At 32.1% G+C, this 24,326-nt stretch overlaps 1 protein-coding gene across 1 annotated transcript; it reads left to right on the top strand.

Moving 5' to 3' along the window:
* The first annotated feature begins 518 nt into the window (after positions 1-518).
* On the top strand, positions 519-21,851 carry LOC129222518 (acidic mammalian chitinase-like). The gene is made up of 8 exons (XM_054857030.1): positions 519-546; positions 6,328-6,595; positions 8,813-8,939; positions 10,701-10,825; positions 16,849-16,978; positions 18,477-18,635; positions 20,045-20,164; positions 21,223-21,851. Exons 1-8 carry the CDS (start codon positions 519-521, stop codon positions 21,352-21,354), a joined length of 1,089 nt encoding a protein of 362 aa, XP_054713005.1. The 3' UTR covers positions 21,355-21,851.
* Positions 21,852-24,326: the final 2,475 nt, after the last annotated feature.

Below are 24,326 nucleotides of genomic sequence, written 5' to 3'. Positions count from 1 at the left end.
ATTGTTATATCTTATCCGTATCTGAAGCAGCTCGCTTAAGTTTGACTTCTTCTCTTCGCTGATTGGATGTTATCACTATCTCTAGTATTATGATTTCCGTGTTACAAACCATTGATAAAATGATTTTGAAAGTTGGAGTTTCATTATTGCAATGATAATTTTTATCAACAACCTGCATTTGTTTATATAAATGATAATTTTTTTTAGCTGCTTTGTATACATCAAAATCTAGGGATTTTGAGCTGAAGAGATATTTTCTCTTTTAAGTAGGAAAAGTTTAATTAAAAAGTCATCCTAATGATTCCCCATCTGTCTGTGTTTTTATTGTTTGCCTTGGTTTTTGCTGGGAGATCATTATGTGGTATGTTTTTCACTTATATGTTGGTAAATTTGTTTTACATTTATGCCCAATATCTTTATAATTTTAAATAAATAAGAATTTGACCAGTAATATGCTTTTAAATAGTTATTATTTAATAACTTCAAGGTTTTTTTATATGATTACTTTTGATATAGATATGAACAGGAATACAGAATTATTAGAAGGTATATGGCAGTACTCAAAGTATATGGTCTATTTCGAAAAACTGACGAAGTATACTCGGCAATGTTTTATATTTTAATTAATGTGTTTTCAGAAAAATAAAAAACCTAATGCTTACATTGCACATTTTAATCTAAATTACTCACACTGTAAAAACGATTCAGAAACGTTCCTGGAAAATAATAGGCTGCTGGTGTGCCCAATTTCTTCCAGTAAAATATCTTGGAAAAACTAGGAACGTTTTCTGCTAAAAGTCAGTAACCTTTCTGAAATAAACATTGAAACTTTCTGAAGAAGTGCGAAACCTCCCCTATTATCGTCAGTCATGTCTCTAAAACCTTCAAGAAAAATTAAAGTAGGTTTAGTGTTATTGATTAGAACCTTCCCGACTTAACAAGAAGGCTCCATAAAAGTCAAAGCGACCACGGCCAAATCTCTTGCCTACAATTCTTGCCTTGCAAAGCTGTAGCTATCCACTGACTGTCTCGCTCTCATTGGGAGCTTAGTCAATCTGGACAGGCCGTAAACAACGATAGGCCGATACACTTAATAAACACGTTCATTCATTCTTTAAATTGGTTGCTAAAAATATTTTCCACAGCAGTGAAAAATCTGCACGCGTGTAACTTTTAGCGATTCAGGAAACATTTTTGTGAAGATACTTGCTTTTACAGGGAAATACGTGAAAACGTGTGAAATCTCGAGACGATCCACGGAAATAACCAGTAACGCTTCGGAATTTTTTTGCAGTGCACCATCTTATTTATAAAAACAAGCATTTTGAAAAGCTTAAAATAAAATGTAGTGAAGCAAGCCGATTGGAAATACAGTTTTCATAATCGTTTAATTGATTGTTTTTGTGTTGCAATTATTGGAATAATTCATGATTTACAATAAAAGGTCATTTTTGTAATTGCAGTTTTTGTTAATTGTTGCTTATGATATTGTTAAAAGTTTGCTTTTATTTTTTTATTCCCTTAATACATCAACTATTTTAACTGAACTTAAATTTTCAACCTGGAAAAATCTATTATCCGAATGTTATGAACTTCCAGTCAATCCAGATTTTCAAAGATGCAATATATATAAATATGTCTTGACATTGACTATTATTAACTGAGCTTAAATTTTCAACCTGGAAAAATCTACAGTCCGACTGTTATGAAATCCCAGCCAATCCAGATTTTTGAAGTTGAACTGTACATAAATATATCTAGAATTCAATCACATACATTTGGCATGAGCTTTTTGTTCATAAACATTAAAAAATGCGTGCAATTTTGATTGACTGGGAATTTCTTCACTATTGCAAAGAAAAAAACTACTTTAATTAATAACTGGAGTTTTTAAACTTATGTTTCCCTGGTTTAGTGATTTTTTTTTTTTTTTTTTTTGATTTTCTCGTTGTAACATTCATTCTATAACCCTTTGACCCCATGGACATTTTTTTAAATGACTAGTTCGCTCTTATTCCCTTTTTAGAAGTGCAATTCTAAATGTGACTCTTTTGTGCACAATGAAATTACTTGCACAATGCACAATGAAATTAATGACTAATATCTGTACATGTTTATTACTTAAAAGTAAGTTTTTATTATTTTTTTGAAATTAAAGCATTAATCTATAACGTTAATATAAAATCTTACAAAGTATGTTTTTCTCTTTATTCTAGGATATGTGTTATAATTTGAATCGTGTTATTTACTGTGTTTCTTTTGATACTCCTAATGTTAATAATATGAATTCTCACAAAATATTTTTCTCTTCAATTTATGAAATTTTGTTATGAATCGTATGTGTTACTATGTTTCTTACGATCTTCCTAAATAATCCTCCTAATGTTAATAATTTGAGTTCTCACAAAATATTTTCTCCTTTATTCTTGGAAATTTTAATTTTAATCGTGTGTGTTTCTATATTCCTTATGATACTCCTAAATGATCCTCCTAATGTTAACAATTTGAATTCTCACAAAATATTTTTCTCTTTATTCTTGGAAATTATAGTTTGAATCGTCTGTGTTACTGTGTTTGTTATGATCCTCCTAATGTTAGCAACTTAAATCTTTACTAAGTATTTTTTTCCTCTTTAATGTAGGAAATTCTAGTTTGAATCGTCTGTGTTATTATGTTCGTTATGATTCTCCTAAATGATCCTCCTAATGTTAATAACTTGAATTTTCATAAAATATTTTCCCCTTTATTTTTGAAAACTTTAATTTTAATCGTGTGTGTTTCTATATTTCTTGTAATCCTCTTAAATGTTCATCCTAATGTTAACAATTTGATAAGTCACAAAATATTTTTCTCTTTATTCATGGAAATTCTATTTTGAATCGTTTGAGTTACTATGTTTGTTATGATCCTCCTAATGTTAATAATTTAAATACTCACAAAGTAATTTTGTCTTTATTCTAGGAATATCTAATTTGAATCGTGTGTGTTATTATGTTTCTTATGATCCTTCTAAATGATGTTCCTAAAGTTAACAATTTTAATTCGCACAACGTATTTTTCTCTTTTTTCTTGAAAATTCTAATTCGATTCGTCTGTGTTACTATGTTATGATCCTCCTAATGTTAATAATTTAAATCCTCACAAAGTAATTTTTTCTTTATTCTAGGAAATTCTAATTTGAATGGTGTGTGTTATTATGTTTCTTATGATCCTTATAAATCATGTTCCTAAAGTTAACAATTTGAATTCGCACAACGTATTTTTCTCTTTTTTCTTGAAAATTCTAATTCGATACGTCTGTGTTACTATGTTATGATCCTCCTAATGTTAATAATTTAAATCCCCACAAAGTAATTTTTTCTTTATTCTAGGAAATTCTAATTTGAATCGTGTGTGTTATTATGTTTCTTATGATCCTTCTAAATCATGTTCCTAAAGTTAACAATTTGAATTCTCCCAACGTATTTTTCTCTTTATTCTTGGAAATTCTAATTCGATTCGTCTGTGTTACTATGTTATGATCCTCCTAATGTTAATAATTTAAATCCTCACAAAGTAATTTTTTCTTTATTCTAGGAAATTCTAATTTGAATCGTGTGTGTTATTATGTTTCTTATGATCCTTCTAAATCATGTTCCTAAAGTTAACAATTTGAATTCGCACAACGTATTTTTCTCTTTATTCTTGAAAATTCTAATTCGATTCATCTGTATTACTATGTTTGTTAGTTTGTTATGATCCTCCTAATGTTAATAATTTAAATACTCACAAAGTAATTTTCTCTTTATTCTAGGAAATTCAAATTTGAATCGTGTGTGTTATTATGTTTATTATGATCCTTCTAAATGATGTTCCTAAAGTTAACAATTTGAATTCTCACAACGTATTTTTCTCTTTTTTCTTGAAAATTCTAATTCGATACGTCTGTGTTACTATGTTATGATCCTCCTAATGTTAATAATTTAAATCCTCACAAAGTAATTTTTTCTTTATTCTAGGAAATTCTAATTTGAATCGTGTGTGTTATTATGTTTCTTATGATCCATCTAAATCATGTTCCTAAAGTTAACAATTTGAATTCTCCCAACGTATTTTTCTCTTTATTCTTGGAAATTCTAATTCGATTCGTCTGTGTTACTATGTTATGATCCTCCTAATGTTAATAATTTAAATCCTCACAAAGTAATTTTTTCTTTATTCTAGGAAATTCTAATTTGAATCGTGTGTGTTATTATGTTTCTTATGATCCATCTAAATCATGTTCCTAAAGTTAACAATTTGAATTCGCACAACGTATTTTTCTCTTTATTCTTGAAAATTCTAATTCGATACGTCTGTGTTACTATGTTATGATCCTCCTAATGTTAATAATTTAAATCCTCACAAAGTAATTTTTTCTTTATTCTAGGAAATTCTAATTTGAATCGTGTGTGTTATTATGTTTCTTATGATCCTTCTAAATAATGTTCCTAACCCGTTCGCACCCAGCGTCACGCGGACGCTACGCAACGATTCCTCTCCTATCAGCCCAGCGTCACTTATCCGCTACGCGCTCTGATCGACGCTGTAGTCCCAGCGTCACGTATATGCTTTCTCGAAATGGAACGATTGAATTGAATATTTAAATGATACTAGATGGCGCTAAATGGCTATAACTTTGATCATATTCGAGTCACATGGTATTTAACCTTCATGTACATGCTTTAGTTTCTTATTTGGGCCTCTCAATGGGATAGATTTTTTTTTATGTAAACAACAGTGAATCACTGCTCTGCGCATATGATTTATGAGGTCTCAATTGCTCTTGCTTATATCTTTGCTTCTCTTTTTTTTACGAGTAATTGAAAGAGATATACATCTAGCTGAATAAATTATGGGGGAGGGAAGGAAGGTTAAAATATTTTTGCGTATGTGTTCCAGACTTTTGGGATTCCCCGTTCAATGAGAGTACAGGAATGAGTTCAAGAGGCCTGAAGTTTATGATTATTTTTGAATCCTTTCTGATATTGTTCTTCTGTATTTATTCTTTTTCATTTGGGGATGGGAAACTGCAATAAAAATGATTAGCGAAGTGAGTGAAAGGGAATGTTTTCGAGTGAATTATGAAGAAGTTTTGAAACTTGTCGCGTGGGAAATATAACTAGTTTAAATTCGTTGACCTAAGTTGTTTTAATCAAAATTACATAAGGAACATATTTTTTTTGCTACATTTCTTTTTCTTTGATTCCACACTCACGATGTCAAACTCTAACTTTGTTTTTGTGCACATATCATTTAATTTTGTGCACATGGTTAAAGTTTTAGTATTCTACTTATTTCGTTCCTTCTAATAATGTAATAGTCTTTATATTAGTAATTAGTAATCAGTAGTACATTGTTTAAACAAAATTAAAATTTCAAGCCATTATTTTGAGATGCTGATTTTATATGAATATTTTTGTTCAGTTAGGCTTAACTGCTGTAAATGCTCGGGCCGATGGCGGCGTTCCATTTCAGAACGTTCGGTCCCGTAGCTGCGCTTCGTTTTCCGAGCGCTGGTCCTCAAGGGGTTCCTAAAGTTAACAATTTGAATTCTCACAACGTATTTTTCTCTTTTTTCTTGAAAATTCTAATTCGATACGTCTGTGTTACTATGTTATGATACTCCTAATGTTAATAATTTAAATCCTCACAAAGTAATTTTTTCTTTATTCTAGGAGATTCTAATTTGAATCTTGTGTGTTATTATGTTTCTTATGATCCTTCTAAATCATGTTCCTAAAGTTAACAATTTGAATTCGCACAACGTATTTTTCTCTTTATTCTTGAAAATTCTAATTCGATTCGTCTGTATTACTATGTTTGTTAGTTTGTTATGATCCTCCTAATGTTAATAATTTAAATACTCACAAAGTAATTTTCTCTTTATTCTAGGAAATTCTAATTTGAATCGTGTGTGTTATTATGTTTCTTATGATCCTTCTAAATGATGTTCCTAAAATTAACAATTTGAATTCTCACAACGTATTTTTCTCTTTTTTCTTGAAAATTCTAATTCGATTCGTCTGTGTTACTATGTTATGATCCTCCTAATGTTAATAATTTAAATCCTCACAAAGTAATTTTGTCTTTATTCTAGGAAATTCTACTTTGAATCGTGTGTGTTATAATGTTTCTTATGATTCTTCTAAATGATGTTCCTAAAGTTAACAATTTGAATTCTCACGACGTATTTTTCTCTTTATTCTTGGAAATTCTAATTCGATTCGTCTGTATTACTATGTTTGTTATGATCCTTCTAATGTTAAAAATTTAAATTCTCACAAAGTAATTTTTTCTTTATTCTAGGAAATTCTAATTTGAATCGTGTGTGTTACTACGTTTCTTATGATCCTCCTCCAAATAAACTAAATGCAACTTTGTGTACTCACATCATTGCCGGATTTTCCTCTGTGAAAAATGGTGTCGTAGATGTGGGAGGAAATGGAAAACTGTACACAGATACTACTGCTTTAAAGAAACAGTACCCACATTTGAAAGTACTAATGACTGTTGGCGGCGGTGGGAATGATCAAGGATTTTCGTTAGTAGTCAGTTCACCAGCAAATCGTTTAAAGTATGAACAACCTTATTGGTTTACAAAAGAAAACAATTTTTTTTAGATAGTTGTTGTTTCTATTTATATAATACTTGTCTCATGATTTTGTAATTCCTGCTTTTTCTTTAGAAAGGCTAGTTTTTGAAACTCAAAGAATTTCTTGTAACTTCTTTTCCCTATTTTGAAGGAAAGAAAGTGCCACATTTGAGCATTAAAAAAGACATTTTATTGATTCGTAAGGTCTTTGCTGGAGAAATATGGAGATTCTAAAAAAACGGAGGGGGGGGGGGGGATTTACAGCATTGAAAAACTTTATAGTCTCTTATTATCATGGAATGGCTGATGCAGATTATTCTCCTTATCGTACCCCTTAAGAGCCCTTATTGTACATTCCAAACATCATAATGCACCAAAATCAAGTTCATGCCTTATTATTTTGTCTCCGTATTTTTATACTTTGAAATGTCTTACAGAGTATAAATGAGTGGAATCACTTAGTTATGTTTGACTATTTTTTACTTCCTTTTACAAAAAAGGAAGTATTGTATTCGCGAAAAAATTTTCACTCAAAATTCGGCCTTAATTTTCATTTTGCTCTACCCCAAATTAATGCTGAGTTTTTTTTTCAACCCGACCACACGCGGATAAGTGCCTAAGGACGTATTAACACCCGAAATATCCGTTTTGACATTCCCCGAGTTAAATACAAGCACTTTTCCCGTGACGTACGTGTGTACGTATGTATGTATGTGCGTATGTGCGGATGTGCGTATGTATGTCGCATAACTCAAGAACGGTATGTCGTAGAAAGATGAAATTTGGTACGTAGACTCCTAGTGGGGTCTAGTTGTGCACCTCCTCTTTTGGTTGCAATCGGGTGTTTCTAAACGGGTCTTTTGGCCCTTTTTTCGGGGGAAATTATTGTTAACTTCGACGCATACTCAAGTGTTGTTATAATTTGGCGGACACTTGGCGATATATCGCCAGTTTTTTGTCGCCAAATTTTGTCGTCAACTTGGCGACAAATTTGGCAATTTTTTTCTTTAAATCTGGTTTTAATTTGGTCACTGGTGGTGATATTTAGAGAGTAAACTATTGAATCACATTAAAATTGCTAATAATGGGAAAATGACATTAAAATTGGAGTAAAAAGAAGTCATGTGATGCACACATAAGTTCGTTTCTCTTGACTTGTGACAGAAAAAGAAAGAAAGGAAGAAAAAGAAAGCTTACTTCAACGCTGTGAATGACTTTTTTTTTTATTTTCCTCTGCTTAGAAGTCTTTTTTAAAGAAATTTAAAGGATAAAAGATTTAATTGTATTTATTTGACATAGGTATACTTTACGTACAAGGAGAAAAACCGTACAGAAAGTAAAAAAGTAAGGTATTTGCAAAAAAAAACCTTTTTTTTTAACAGCTTTGTACTGTATAATCTCCAGTGTTGTTTTAAGGTTTACGTTAATTGAACCATATAGCCCAGGATGACAGAATTGAAGGGAGACATCAGCATTTTTGTTCCAAACCAAAAATTGAAATTGTTTCATCTAAAAGAATGAGCTCCACGCTCATTTTTTCTTACAAAAATATTTAAACACTTCATCAATTACCAACACATTATTAAGGTGGGGAGTCTATGTAGTTCCTGACTCAACATTTAAAGAATTGAAAAAGCACCGTGAGAAGCTGTAAGTTAACACTCTTAAGACAGAGCTAAGGCAGAACTATATGCATATACCGACAGCACGGTTATGACATTCAGAGACTGCAATTTTGTGTTTGTTGTGGACATCAGTTTAACAATCGAGTTGAAAGTAGATGTCCTCTCGTTGAAGCTGCGAATACCTTCAAACTGGTGGTTAAAAGTAGTTTAGCACGCCAGCGAAAGTCCACCAGCAATGGTGCACCTAAACTCGTTTTCTTTACCACTGTACCAAAATTAAGTAATTTTAATAAAACATAAATTTTACTTATGATTGAGTGGTATTAAAAGAGAACATTAGTTTTCATAGCCATTTGCATAATTCATGTCCACGCAAGTAATTAAGTAGAAATGTTATTATCGCAGGGCCAAATCTGGTCAGATATCTTTTCATGCATAAGCTCACTTATATTGCATCAAAAAAGGGGTTCCTTGTAACCCCGAAACATGTTTATGCAGTAATCTGCAATTTTGTGCTGTTAATCGTTGTTATATCTTATTTTACTGTAAGTAAAATTGTTTATTTAATTTGCAGATTTATTGCTTCCGCTTTCTCTACTATGAAAAAATACGGGTTTGATGGTCTTGACATTGACTGGGAATTCCCTGCCTGGAATAACCATCACCCTGAAGATAGAAACAACTTTATTCAATTTTTAAAGGTAAAACTTCGCTATGTATTTATGTGATACTTTTTGTTGGGTATACATTTTATAATGACTCACTAAATCATTTAATGGTTTGTATGAAATGATACACTGAGCTTTAGAGTGTTGTTCTAATCTTTACTAACAATAAAAATAACAAAGCTCATAGTTTGTTTGGATATCTGTTCGGATCTCTGTCCTAATATCTCTCTGTGACGCGCATAGCGCTTAATGCGTTCGGCCGATTTTCATGAAATTGGGTACAAAATTATTTTTTATGGTGTGCATCTCGGAGCGATTTTTCGTAAGTTCGATTTCTTTCTTTTTTTATTCCAGTTTTAAGAACATTTTATCGAGCAAATTATTATAACATGGACGAGTAAATTACCAAAATGGCATAGCGTGAAACCGTAACATGGGTGAGCAAATGGATATAGCAAATTGGCAAGAAAATCATCATCCATTATTTGTAAATATACAGGCGAACTAAATGACCTTTTAATTTTCTACTGCGGACAAAGCCGTGACGGTACCTCTAGTAGTTTAAATAAATAGAGCAGCACTACTAAAGAGGGTGTAAGTGACATCAGACACTCAATCCTAATATACTTGTTGATTCCTATGGGTATAGACTTTTCTCATCAGAAATCCAGAAATCCGATGATTTACTTCAGCCATCATATATATATATATATATATATATATATATATATATATATATATATATATATATATATATATATATATATATATATATATATATATATATATATATATATATATATATATATATATATATATATATATATATATATATATATATATATATATAAAGAGTGTTCCGTTTTAACCTGCAAGACCTTTATTTTCGCAACCGCTAATCCTAGATGTATACTTCCAATTACAAAAATGTTCAAATCTAGATGCAGAGTTAAGATATTGAAAGTTTGAAGTGAAAATAAAAGTATGTCAAAAAATGCAAATTTTAACTTCATGTACGGCCCTCAGATCCCTTAAATAATATTTAGAGAAACAATCTCAATTGAAAACTACTACTGACACAAAAAAACTTCACATTTGTGCGATCAAAACTCAAGGAGATATTCCATTTCAAAGTTTTAAGGGACCATACAGAAGATGAGATTGGAACTTATCGCCCTTTCAGAAGAATGACAGGTCGTCAAAGTAAGAAAAACAAGGCATTTATATTTTTCATTGCTATTAAAAAATGCTACGTCATACGCAAAAACACACTACAAAACCTCGAACAATTTGAAAAACCACCCTCTATGCACACATATCATTTTCAACACTTGTTAACCGCTATATTTTCCCCCAAAAGGTATTATTGACGGCGAGTGAAAAGCGGCCTAAGTAACAAAACGCTGCGTTTCATATCTCGGTGAATATTGGTCGTACTAATTTCTAACTGTTTTTGTTGGAATTTGTTTTCAATGGAGATTATTTCCTTAAGTATAAGTTAGGACCTGGGGTCAGTATAAAAAGATAAATTTTGTATTTTTTTACTTATTTTTATTTTTACTTCAAACTTTCAATATTTTAACCCTGCATCTGATTTTCAACATTTTTGCAATTGGAAGTATACGTCTAGGACTAGGTGGAGAAAATAAAGATTTTGCAGGTTTAAACGGAAGATTTAGATGTTTTAAAAAATTTAAATTCAGTTGGCATTATTTACACAGTATTAACACTCATTGGCTTATCTATCTACCCATCAACAAAAATATTTAATATTTATTTATTTTGACACTTTAGGAGTTCAATGCCTATGCTCAGTTCATTGGTTTAGAATTCATGAAGGTACAACCTCTGTTGACTGTTGCTGTGGCTGCCCCAAAAATAATTGTAGACAAATCTTATGACATACCCGAAATGGCAAAGTAAGTAACTAATTTAAACTGTAGAAAATAAGAGAGAAAATTATAAAAGCAATTTTCAACAAGACTTGTTATTACTCTTTTCGATTAACTTGGACTAAGTATTTTCTGAATGGCTTAAAAATCACGGCTTTGGAAATTAAAAGAAAATTTAATAGAATATACACAACGAACTCAATAGAATAATTCAATAGAATAATGTCTAGCACTAATAAATGAAATTAATTACAAAAACCTCTTAAAGATTTATTTACAGTTGTTCTTATTTTGATTCTTATCTCATCAATTGCTTCCAGATTAGTACAATATTAGCTGAAGGCATGTAGTTGCAACTAACCTCCGAAACTGAAACTGGCGTTGATAAACGAAAAAAACTCCCAGAGGCTCCACGAAGAGAGTTTTGAGTACCAATCCCCCAGAGGCTTTGATTTTAACACATAATACACACATTAATGTGACAGCTTTTATCCTTTATTTATCATTTATTATACATATTTAGCTATTTATTTGATGTTCTTCACCCATTAGTACAATATTAGCTGAAGGCATGTAGGTGGAGTTAACATCCGAAACTGAAACTGGCGTTGATAAACGAAAAAAACTCCCAGAGGCTCCACGAAGAGAGTTTTGAAGACCAATCCCCCAGCGCCTTTGCTTTTAGCACATAATACACACACACTAACTTGACAGCTTTTATCCTTTATTTATCATTTATTATACTTATTTAGCTATTTATTTGATGTACTTCCCCCATTAGTACAATATTAGCTGAAGGCATGTAGGTGGAGCTAACATTATTTTCGTACAAAATGTGAATACTATTAAGGATTAAAAGTGCACTTGATACTAACCTATGAAAACTCAATACGCCTAATACAAAACGTAAGCACATTTCAACTTGAAATGTGTAAAATAATAAAATAGGGCCGTATGTGTGTGGTGGTCTGATCGGGAAGGCATCGAACTTGTGATTAGAGGGTCCCTAATTCGATCCTAGCTGGTCGAGGATCCGACGTCTTCATTAAGGATGACTGGGGGACGGTAAATATGCTCGTGGTCACAAAGTCCTCCAAGTGAAACGATACCTTTGGGGATGCTAAGCCAGAAGTTATTCAGCTTCTGGTTTGGTTCTAAATCATCGAACTGTCCATGGATGGTGCTGCCATCTATCGTGTTGTCTGAGCCAAATCGGACTTTCACCTAAATAGGTGATCAATTAAACGAAAGCCGTAATGTCTGACCATGGATTGTATGGAAAGACAAACATCCGTTTTACAGCCGGAAATGGGCGAATCTACTATTTTTTTTTTTTTTACCGATGTCAACTTTTGCAGAAGCAGAGTCTCAATCAAATGAGCGGAATATATGCGCATCAAATTTTTATTTTTCCCCCTTATTCACATAGATTTGTCTTATCTGGACGATTGAAAATTCCATGCAATCCGTGGTTGGACAGTACGTCTGTGCCTTAAATTGAGTAGCCCCGCTACTCGAGCTCCCTAGTGGCATAAGTAACAACAACAAATAATAATAAAATTCTAGACTGAAATGAAATTTACGTACTGTTATTCCTATAGTAAATTAGAAAACTGAAACTTTAAGTTCTGTAATGCTAAATAAGTTCAATAAAAAAATGTGTGCACAGAAATTTTTCTTGCTGAACATTCATAGTCGCATACGTATACATTTTATCTTAAGAGTTCGTTCCTTTTATTAAGCACTAGTTTCGAACACTCGGTGAATGATTTGAATAGGTACATAAATATTTGAAGCTCAGTAGTAACAATATTTATCAATTGCTCACACTGTGACTAACATTGTGTGATACATTGCTAAACGTGATTGAACGAACAAAGGGTCTCAAATTTCTTCAAGAAAAAGTGAAGACGTTCATTTCACCTAGCAGTAATTAACAGAACCCTAAAGAAATATTTCAAAGCGGGACAAATGAATCGAGGCGAGGGCAATAATTCATAAATTTATATAATTGTTGAATTCCTGAAAAAGATCGAGAAGTTAAACTTTTAAAATAGTGGTTATATTTGCTGCCAACTTTTTTACCTTTATGTCTCCAAAAATAGTATGTTACAAAGAGTTTGATGGTTATCTTTCGTGTTTGAGAACAATGAGCTCAGCCTTTCTTTCCTGAGTTAGTTCAATTGATTTTGGTAATTTTGATGTCAGACGCAAGATGAAATGTAAGGGACATTAAAGTCAGACCATACAACGTAAGTAGAAGCACAAATTTGTAAATTACAGCAGACACGTGTTTCGGCGTTACAGGGAACGCCTTTTTCAATGCAAAAAATAATGAGCTTATGGATGAAAAGACATCCGACAAAAGCCAAGAGCAGATAAGCATGCAGCTTAAAAGATAAAAACAGCGGATTAGCCAAACACCAATGACAAAGTTATAAACCGATCAGGAACCAATAGGAATGCAAGCAAAGGCCAGGAGCTTTCACTTAGGTACGAACCCAGAAAGAAAGAATTCAATTGGACAAGGATTAAGCCGAAGCTTAAACAAAAAGAAAAGAAATTGTCAGTAACCGTGAACCGCAAGAAAGGAAAAGCAGAATGGAAAACCATGAAATAAAATAAACAGAAACACAAAATATTCGAAAAAAGGAAAAATAAAGATAAATAGAAGAAAATTGGGGGGGGGGGGTGTCAATCAAGACAAAAAGGTAAAAATAAACAAAGGAAGATAGATAATAAAAAAAAGGGGGGGGAATGGGGAAAGGACAGTATTAAAGATATGGGAGCCAAATATTAGAAAAATATGGAACTGCACTAAGATCGTTAACTAAGTTAGAACTGTTCCTCAAAATATGAAAGGATTCCCAAAAGTCAAGATCTGATGAATTGGGGCATTTTTGGATAATCTGAAAAGAGTTAAAATCAAAAGAGTGATTCGAATCCCAACAATGTTGAGCAATACCAGACCTATTTAATTGTTGTTTTTTCACATAATTTTGATGCTCTTTCAAGCGAATTTTTAAAGCACGCCGAGTCTGTCCAATATAGGCAAGTTTACAACTACAATTAATTCTATAAATTCCACAACAATTAAGAGGGTGAATAGGATCTTTAAGAGAAGAGAATGAAAGTTTATTAATAGGAGAGAACACCACCTGGAATTGGAAACGTTTTAGAATCTTAGCAACCTGATAGCTTACAGATGGAAAGAATGGCAAAACAACCAAATTCTTTCTGATGAAGGTTCGGTTAAGAACATTAGTTTGGGATTTATTTGAAAGTTTTTTATAAATGGAATCAATCAAAGTTGGCGGATAGTCTCTATCAATTGCCACAGCTTTAAGATAATTAAGTTCCACTTTAAGAAGTTCCGACGAAGAACAGATATTAATTGCACGATAAACAAAAGAATTGAAAGCAGAATATTTTTGATTTGGAGGATGAGACGATAGTCTATGAGGAGGTAAAGAGACGGCAAAAGGTTTGCGATAAACAGTAGTTTCAAAACCAATTTCAGTACGAGAAACAAGTACATCAAGAAATGAAATGCAATTATTCCGTTCTTTCTCACAAGAAAACTGAATATGAGGATCAATGGAGTTTAAAATAGATAAAACCTCATCACTCTCAAACTGATTCTGGTTCATTAGAACAAAACAATCATCAACATACCGAACATAAAATTGGAACTGCAGTTTTTGGAACAGCTTAACCTCAAAATAATGCACTTAAATATCACTAAGAATGGGGCTAAGTGGGTTACCCATAGCCAGACCATCTAACATAATATAAAAATTCCCATTAAAAACAAAAGAACATTGCTTAAGACAAGTACGGGTAAGGAAAATTAAATCCTCAATTTCCGTATTGGTGAAATGAAATTCAGAAAGTCAACTGCGAAGGCATAACAATGAACCCTCGACGGGAACGTTCGTAAATAAAGAGTTAACATCAAAAGAAGCCATAAAAGAATTATTTGGAACGAAACTATGAATTTTTTTAACAAACTCAACAGAATTTTTAATAGTAAATAAATTGTGACTCCTAAGGGGAGAAAACACAGAGACTAAATATTTTGCAAGTTTGTACGAAGCCGTACCAATATTGGAAACAATCGGCCTGAAAGGAATACCAGCTTTATGCACCTTAGGTAAAGCATAAAATCTAGCACAATTAGCAATAGATGGAACAACAGAGCGTTTAACATTTGAAGGAATAGACTTAACAGACTTGACAGCAGATGAAATAGTTTTTAACTCATTATCACTAGGATCTTCAGAAATTTCAGCATATGGCCCAGAAGAAATCAAATCATTAGTTTTATCAACATAAGATGATTTGTCAAGAACAACAATTTGGCCACCCTTGTCAGCTTTGGTAACAACCAGATCAGAATTCGAAACTAAGTCTTTAACAGAACGGCTAACTGTATTAGCAAATACAGGTTTAGAAATTTTCGAGTTAAAGAGAAGCTATAAGATGCCGAATCGAATCTTTTTGAGAGGAAGTTAAGGCACTAAATTTAAAAGCTTTCTCAACAGGAGCAATAAGCTTTGAGAAAGAAGGATTAACACTCACAGCAAAATTATCATTACATTTTAGAGCCTCAATTTGAGAATTACTTAATGGAACGCTAGAAAGATTAACAACAACATTCTTATTAATAACAGGTAAATTATCAAGAGGAACGACATGAGAAGATTTACAAAGCATAGCTAATTTCTTTTTCAAAACAATTTGATGTTTATCAGAGGAACGAAGGGTTCTGGACCAAGAATTTCTGTCAATAATGTTAAAGTTGGGAATGGAATTAGAAACCGAAAGATGTAAATCATAAAGTTCACGTTCAATAAACGATAAATGTTTCCTAGTTTCCTGGATCGAAGCTCTGAGTAAAGCCAATTTCGACCGAAAGATTACTTTGTCAATTTTTACAGAACGTGGTAAATTACATTTCAAAGAAATAAACTTCGGAATAATTTTCTTGCGCCTACACTCTTGAAGAAATTTTAAATGGTTCAAAAAACGAAATTTCATAATCCGAAGATTGGCAAACCTATTGATTTGAGACATAATCAAAAGCAAAACCAAAACAAATGAAAATAAACAAAATCAAACAATAACAGAATGAATAAGAAACAAGAAGTAAAAAGTCACGATCAAAATACAACAATAGACAAAAATTCCGAAAACAAAAACAAAAACACAAATTGCATAAAAGGCGGAAAATGTAAACGTAAGGCCCGTTTGAGCCACAAATAAGATAAATAAATACCTTTGTGCTGAATAGTAAAGTCAGATCATACAACGTAAGTAGGTCTTTTCATCCATAAGCTCATTATTTTTTGCATTGAAAAAGGCGTTCCCTGTAACGCCGAAACACGTGTCTGCTGTAATTTACAAATTTGTGCTTCTACTTACGTTGTATGGTCTGACTTTACTATTCAGCACAAAGGTATTTATTTATCTTGTAAGGGACATTGTTTTGTATTTTATGTTTTGTTCATGACTGACATGTTTTAAGCATAATTTTAGTATATTTGTAATGTAAATGTTAAATGAAAAGAAGTTGTTGTAGTGCAAAATAACATAAGGAATATTTAACCTTAAAGTAGTGCATTTAGCTGCTGTGTATGCTATCAATACCTGTAAGATATACTTGTCACACTGCCTAAGTGTTATACCACTAACCGATTAGAGACCATAGAAGTAGAATGGAAGTTTGTAGTTAAACAAAAGAAAAAAGAGAAATAAATAAAACTTTAATTTTATTCAATAACTTTTTAAAATACTAATAAGATTCTGATGCATCATTAACATAAATAAATATAATTTACAGATTGCTTGTATTTAATAGTTTTTGAAATAAATTTTGAACAGAAGGGACACATATATGTATCCTAACGAATTTTAAATGGTTAAGAAGTGATCGCGTCAGATGGGGCAACAAACCGTTTTCTATAATTTTCGTTTTTCTTTTTTATTTGAACTAAGCTGTGATTATTATTGTATTTTTTTGTATATTTCAATAAAATATTAATTTACAGGTATGTGGATTTTATTAACTTGATGACGTATGACTTTAATGATTATTTCTGGTATACTCCTTATGTTGCACACAATAGTCCTCTGTTTAACAGATCTGTTGAGAAGGCCTATTTTGCAAAACTAAATACAGTAAGATATTCATTTCCAATTTCTTTCCAAGTAAAATTTATTAAATCTTTCTATGTTGTGCAGATGTGTTTTTGGTATTTCTGTCACACATTAAAACTCAATTTTATTTTATAAAAAGCTTTTTATTGCTGCAAATAATTTTCAAATGTGTACTTCTTTTAATTTGGAAAAAGTTCTATGCATTGAGTGCAAATTACTTTTCATACATCTATAAAAAAACTTAAAATTAAAAAATATTTTTTCGTAATTCATAATTTGCTACACTGTTATATTTTAAGTACTTTTCTGATTTAAACTCCTAAACCAATCAAAATTATGTGGAAATTCATGTTTTCACTTTTTACTGATTTTTCCACTCACAGGGATAAATTTTTACACAGTCAAAGTTAGACATTTGTTTGTAGGACAAATTTAGGATGGTTATTTTAATTAAGTGCAAATATAAAATTTATCTCTATATTTTAATGATTTGCAATTGTGTATACTATTGGTGTTTTTTCATTTTTATGAGAAATAAACCAGCAGAAAATAAGAAAGTAGGCAGTCGGTGGTGTTGCTAAGAGAATTTGGAGGAGCAGTAATTACATACTACGCTTAGGGGTAGGCATTACAGCAAATCTAGCGCTGCATCTGTATGAGCTTTTTTTCTTTTTTGAACTACCACAATAATGAAAAAGAAACATTTCTGGAAAATTCCTGGAATAGATCATTTACAGTACCGCAGAAAAAATAAGTCTGTAGAGTGATCGTCATTGAATAGCCGCAGTATGTAAAGCTAATCTGCATGCAATACATACCAAAACTATCATTGTTTGATTTAGTTTGACATATTTGTTGCCCGCGCATGTTTCGGAGAAAGATTCAATTGAAATGTGTCTTGATTTTAATGATTTTGCTTCCCAATCTTTGTTATCGTTCTTCGATTGATTTTAGTTAGTGTTTTTTAATACGAAATAGAAACCAGGTATTTCCACCTGTTGAGCTTTATTAGACGTTAGATGGCGTGGGGTCTCCCCCAAGAAAATAATCCCAACCCCTTCCCGAAAAGTGGCTTTTTAGAGCATGTGACTGAAGATGTGTAGACCGCTAAAGGAGGGATGATTAATATTGAGTGTATAGCTAGAAAATATTGGCCAAAACTAAGTTATTTTTATGAAGGGTACATATTCACATTAAATAGGTTAAACGATTAAAAAAATACTAAAAGCTTGTACGGTAACACTATAAACTATTACTTGAAGAAAAAAATGCTATGATTAAGTTACATAAGTTGGAGATCATCACGATATTTATTTTCTGTGAAAAATGTTCTCCAAACTTTTATCAATGCTTTTTATTGCTTCATTTTTTTAAAAATAAATTGAAAAAAAAATCCAGTATTTATTATTTTATTCTCTATCAAAATAAGAGATTTTGTTCTGTTAAAACAAATTAAATAACATATTCTTTAAAAAAAAAAGTTTGTTGAAAATTTCTGAAACATTTATATTGTTTACAGGCTTGGTCGTCCAATTATTGGAACCAGTTGGGCATGCCAAAATCAAAAATCATGGTTGGGATACCTACATACGGTCACACTTACAAACTTTTGGATCCCAAGCTAAATTACGTTGGTGCTCCTGCTACAGCTGGAGGTGCCGACGTTACCTTCACAGAAGTAGGTGGAAATATTATCTTTGCATACGTATTACAGTTTTCTCTTTGTTTAACGACGCTCTATTTCATGACTTTCTCCATTTAAGGACAACCTTTCACGGTCCCGGATGCTCCACTGTAGTTCTAGAAGCATTCTACTTTAGGACGCGTTATACTTTAGAACGATTTTTTGTGATCCCTTGGAAGTCGTTAAATAGAAAGCCAACTATATTTCAAACATTATGCTTTTTATTTTTCGTACGATGGGGTCGTTTCCAAAATTATTAAAGTATTTTTTTCGGAAAGAGCATGCTTAAAAACATAGAATCTGACCATTTTTTAAATAATTTCTTTAAGTTTAATATTAAAAAAAAAATTACTTAAATCGGTGCTCTTTCATCGTTTAGCGCTTCTGCCGATGACATCACAAATGATGAAATGCCATTCAGTGTTGCCATTCACGGTCTAAAATATTTAATTTGCATCTTTACTCACGCGTATTGACAACGATATGGTTGGTAGCAAGCGTAGAGCGCAATTTTAATTCGCTGCTTGATTATCATAACGTGGAAACGTAGTAGAAAGATGCGCCAAATAGCATCATTTGTGACGTCATAAAGACCACGCTTTGTTTGAAAAATTGGACATTTGAAAAAAAAAAATAATAATAAAAAAAAAAACTGTTGGGAAAATTAAAGTATTTTCTGGGTCCATGTTATTTTTTTGCTCATTCTATCCATTTCAATGACTAAAAGTAGTACTTTTGACAGAAGGAAACCACCCCATTGTTCAGATTTTCAAAATTCACTGGTTGATTAGATTAACATCAAAAACAGTCTGCGAAATCCACTACTCTGATTTTTCAGAGATCGTCTCGCACAAACAGTCATGTCGACTGATACCTCTTAAGGCAGCTACTGCTCTTTTTCTTGGATAACTTGGAATGAATTTTTCTATTTTCCCTAAAAGTTCTCCATCTATTTTAAAGGGCACGTTGCATCATGTCTTGCTTGAAATAATTAAATCTACTACAGAGTTTATTCATTGATCATTTTAAAATTGAAGCAATTATAGCATATTTTATAAACAGAATTAACTGAAAAATTGTGTTTGAAATCAGAAACAAGTGTTAGAGAACCAGTGAAGCCATTAAAAGGAAAACTACTGGCTACAAAATACATTTAGTTCATAACGAAAAGAGTGTATGAAAATTATATGTTGCTTTTCCTTTTAAAGTTCCTATTTTGACTTTTCGCATAATTCAAAATTCTTCAATCCATTTTAAATTCATACTTAATGCTGAAGAGAGAAATATAGCAAAAAATTACCCGTTTCTTTGATAATTGAGATGTATATTTATTGCTTGTAATATTTAATGCTTGTTTTGTTAATCGATTATTAATTTAACTTGAAATTTCCTTTGAATTTCAGGCCTGTCAATTTTTGGCATCTGGTGCAACAAGAGTGTTTGACTCTGAAAGTCAAGTTCCATATGCTTTTAAAGATTATGACTGGATTTCTTACGAGGACAAAGAAAGCATATTAAGAAAAGTAATGAACAATTATGTTTTTTCTTTTGACTTTGTCAATACCTTGCATATTAGTTATGCTCCAATAGAAATACAGGGCTGTTAGAAAATCGTTCGAAGGTCTGTTAAACAAGCTTGCTCAAAGTTGCATAGCTTGGTTGTAGTTGCTGCCATGATGTCTTTTCTTGTGTGACATATCGTACCTTTCAATCTTCTCTTGAGTTTAGAGGATTACCAGAAGTCTCAGACGGCCACATCATTAGAGTAAGGAGTCAATTGAACCACATAAGCCCGGTTTTTAGCTTAACACTTCAAAATTAATTGCGATAAATGAGCTGAAAAGTCGTCACCAAAAGCCGTCTGCCATCTTCTTTTCTACTTTGTTATCGCCAATTTCTGGAAAGATTCAATACAGTACCGCTTCTCTAGTCGTTCCATCAGTTTTCTTTAAATAAAAAAAAATCAACGAAAGTACTACATACTAACTCAGTCAATCTCTGTTTGCCAGTAACTGACGCTATTGACAGACGGTAAAAATTATATAAGACCACTAATTAAGTCTATACAAGGTATTTAAGCCTGAAAAGATGAAACACAGAAAAAAAGTTTTTAAAAATTACTGTTACCAGAGTTGAAAATAGTTATCATATTTTCGGCCCCCTTCCAATGACTTGACTGAAATAAACAACCCAATTGTAAGATTGATTTTACAACCCTTTAAACAACGTCACAAATAATTTTTTTTTTTTTTTTTTTCATTTTTCGCAACGAAGCATGTTTTGTGTCTTACGAGACGCATGAAAAAAATAGAGTGAAAAATGTCCACTGTTTTTTGAAGGTACAAATTTAGGGCCAAAAATAAAAAAGTAATGTTTCAACGCCAGTTGTATTATAAAATATATATTATTTCGTTACTTACCGAAATTTTCAGAACAAATTTCCAATTTGTTCATTTTGAAAAAAGTAAGTTATCTTAACTACTTCACTTTGCCCCACATTCCCCTACTGTTCATGAAATTAATTTTATGTTTTTGATGCTTTGTAACTGAAACTAAATAATGCTACATTTTTAAATTTCAGGCAAAATGGATCAAGTCTCAAGGCTTTGGAGGTGCAATGACGTTTGATTTAAATTGTGATGATTATTCTCTTATCTGTGATGAAGCATCATTCCCATTACATCGTATTTTATATGATGTTTTCACCAGTTAAATGAATTTATGTATGGCGAACAGGGGAGGATCCAGAAATTTATTTAAGGGGGGGGGGGGTCAAGGTTCAATGGCCAGCATTCGGAGTGCAAACCCTCACCAAATGAGATCAAAACTCTTTTTTCAAAATCCCCCCCCCCTTAATTTTTTAATGGCTCAACCTGCGCCATGAATCATATTCCCTCAAATTTTCATCAAAAGTCACATTTCTTTAGGCAGACAGGCTGGGCAAGTTACTGTAAGCTTTGAATGTTTGAGAATATAGCTATAAAATGTTTGGAAAAAGCACACACTACACACGACATGAGATTTGAGGCGGAAGAGTGCTCTGAAAAAGGTTGAGCTCATTAGAGATTATTGTTCTTAAAAAAAAAAACCCTCAAAATGGCAATACCGCAGTTAATTAACAAAGTCAATCCTTTGAATTACGACGCTATGAGAAAAAGTAACTCACTGAATTGAGCAAAAAGAAAAAAAAAGGTTAACATCGACTCCATGTACTCGAATCTGAAAAAAAAAAAATAAAATAAAATTTAATAATAATTATACTAAAATTTTTGTCACGGGGGGGGGGGGGGGGGGGCGTGACAAAAATTTTACTACCGGGGGGGGGTCAGCTGACCCTTTGACTCACCCGGTCAGCTTACCCTTTGACCCTCCCCTGAATCCGCCCTTGATTGCGAAGCTCTTTTTTAGAATTTAAAGAATATCCCTTGAATAAATAAAAATCTCTTTACCCCCCCCCCCCTTTGAAGCAAAAAAAAAAAAGCTTCTTTTACTGAGACGCATACATAATACACCATTTAAAAAAACAGTGAAAAGTTCCTTTGTAATTTCCATTATTTTGTCAAATAAATAAAGAAGATTTTAAATTATATTTACAGTTGCCTTAACCTTAAAATGTAAGGAAAATCCATCACCAATTGAATTGTTTATCACCTATCTCGCCAAGCTACCACACTACCGCGCCCATTTGATTAGTGAGCGAAGCAAACTCCGATCGATTATCGACCTGACCTTTTTAATGAAGACACGTTTAAACGAAAATCCCTCTCCCTCCTCGATTAATTTCATTTAAAAAAACATTATATCTCGAGGCAACGGCTTGGTTAACTTGAAATGATGGGTTAAACTTCCACCCTCGCTCCAAATGAACTTTCCCTTCTTTGTACTGTATGTTTTTCATGTAAATATATGTCGAGAAAATTAATGTATGATGTATGATCTGAATCAATAAAGTTGATATTACCGTATGTAGCAGATGCGCAACTCTAATACTTTTTCTTTCTTGGTTCATGCACAGTAGTGTACTACCGTGGGAAGTTTAATGGCCAGTATCTGCACAAATGAGTTTTTGAGATATTTGAAGAAATGCGTTTTGGATTCCATTCTAATAATACGAAGATGTTAGAATTAGACGTTTTTTTCAAGCTTTTTTTTTCAGCGGAAACCAAATGTTTCCCATTCCTCGTAGTTGAACCATGTAACTTGGGATCTTTGCCTCAGTGCTCCCAAAGTCAATGATTGGACTTGCTATCTCAAGTTACTAATTCCGACTCTAACATCGGGAGATGCCTGGCACTGTGAGAAGCTTCTGAGGTGGAGAAGTATTGGAGTGTTAGAGCAGTGATTCTCAACCTGTGGTCCACGGACTGTTTTCATGTGGTCCGCGAAGTGAACAGTCATAAAATAATCAATTTAAATCTTGACTCTTGTGACGTAAATTAATGCGTCTGCTGATTTTTTTTAAAACTCAAAACGTTTGCAGTATTGTGTTGACCAAACGACCGTGTTAATTTGGCGCTATCTATGTCTTTTTATTTTGTTTTTTATATTAATAATTTCTATGTGGTCCGATAAGGATTCTGAAAGGTACAAGTGGTCTTCAGTGGTGAAAAGGTTGAGAACAACTGTGCTAGAAACCAAATGATGAGATATTGGCTTTACACGGAAAACAGATTTCTTGCTTGCTTGTTTTTGTGAATGTCCTTAAAAATGAGGGAAAAACATTAATAAATAAAATAATAAGTAAAAAAATGTATTTAGATTGCAAAAAAACAAAGTTTTATCCATATATCCTCGGGTATAAGTGCCTTCATCTCATTTTGCGTGACAAATGTTCCTTTATAACAATTTAGCTATTGTTACGGTGCTATGCACATCAGTTATGTCTTCTTTTACGTTAAAATCACTCAACTTCACAGAGTAAAGAACACAAAAAAGACGGCATGTTCACACGGAGAGCCTTCTGCTACTATGGTCGTAGTGCATCATGATATACAGAGGGTTAGAAAACAGTACCTTCGTTTTCTCACTTTGAAGTTCTGGTTCTGCTCGACTTATAAAAAAATTCAAAATAGAAATTGTTTTCAGAGACCTAAGTTATAATTTTTTAAATATGATAATGCCATGCTTTTATATTTATAACTAGTGAGCAACATGAATGAGTCTTTTCCTTTAAATGTTTAATCAAATGAAACAGAACATTTTCCTACAATTTTCATGCTACTCTTCTCTACATAGTATAAAATAAAATGAGGTCTCTAAAAAGCGCCTGTCTGTTTGAACGCGCGAAATTCGAGAACTATACGACCCCGGGAAATCCCATGCTGTTCAGTGATATTTAAAAATAGATGAGGATTTAAATCTATCAAGTTTAGTAATAGTGATATTAAAGCAATATTTTTTTTTACTGCAGGGAAATTCTTATTCATAGATTTATATTTTGTTGCATAAAACAACTTACAGTATAGTACAGTGTATTACAATTCTACACTAGGGTGGAACGAAAAAAACAAAGTTTTTATTTTCGAATTGTAATAGTGCAGAAAAGTTGCGATTGGTGAAGAATTACAAAACAAAACAAAAATTTTTAAATTCGGATAATATCTTCCGATCCCGCAACGAGCCTAAAAATTTGAAAAAAATGGAAAATTTCATGTGTTTTTAGCGATTTTTTAAAAACTTTGCTCC

Source organism: Uloborus diversus, chromosome 5 (assembly GCF_026930045.1).
Source record: "Uloborus diversus isolate 005 chromosome 5, Udiv.v.3.1, whole genome shotgun sequence".
Classification (NCBI taxonomy): domain Eukaryota; kingdom Metazoa; phylum Arthropoda; class Arachnida; order Araneae; family Uloboridae; genus Uloborus; species Uloborus diversus.
This window is presented reverse-complemented; position numbering and strand designations above follow the sequence as displayed.

What these genes read in the sequence shown, in the direction of transcription:
- LOC129222518 (XM_054857030.1), top strand. Translation starts at nt 519, where the DNA reads ATGAACAGGAATACAGAATTATTAGAAG. An exon ending in ACTTTATTCAATTTTTAAAG is followed by an intron (nt 8,940 to 10,700) that starts GTAAAACTTCGC and finishes TTGACACTTTAG; the next exon opens with GAGTTCAATGCCTATGCTCA. An exon ending in ATTTTGCAAAACTAAATACA is followed by an intron (nt 16,979 to 18,476) that starts GTAAGATATTCA and finishes TATTGTTTACAG; the next exon opens with GCTTGGTCGTCCAATTATTG.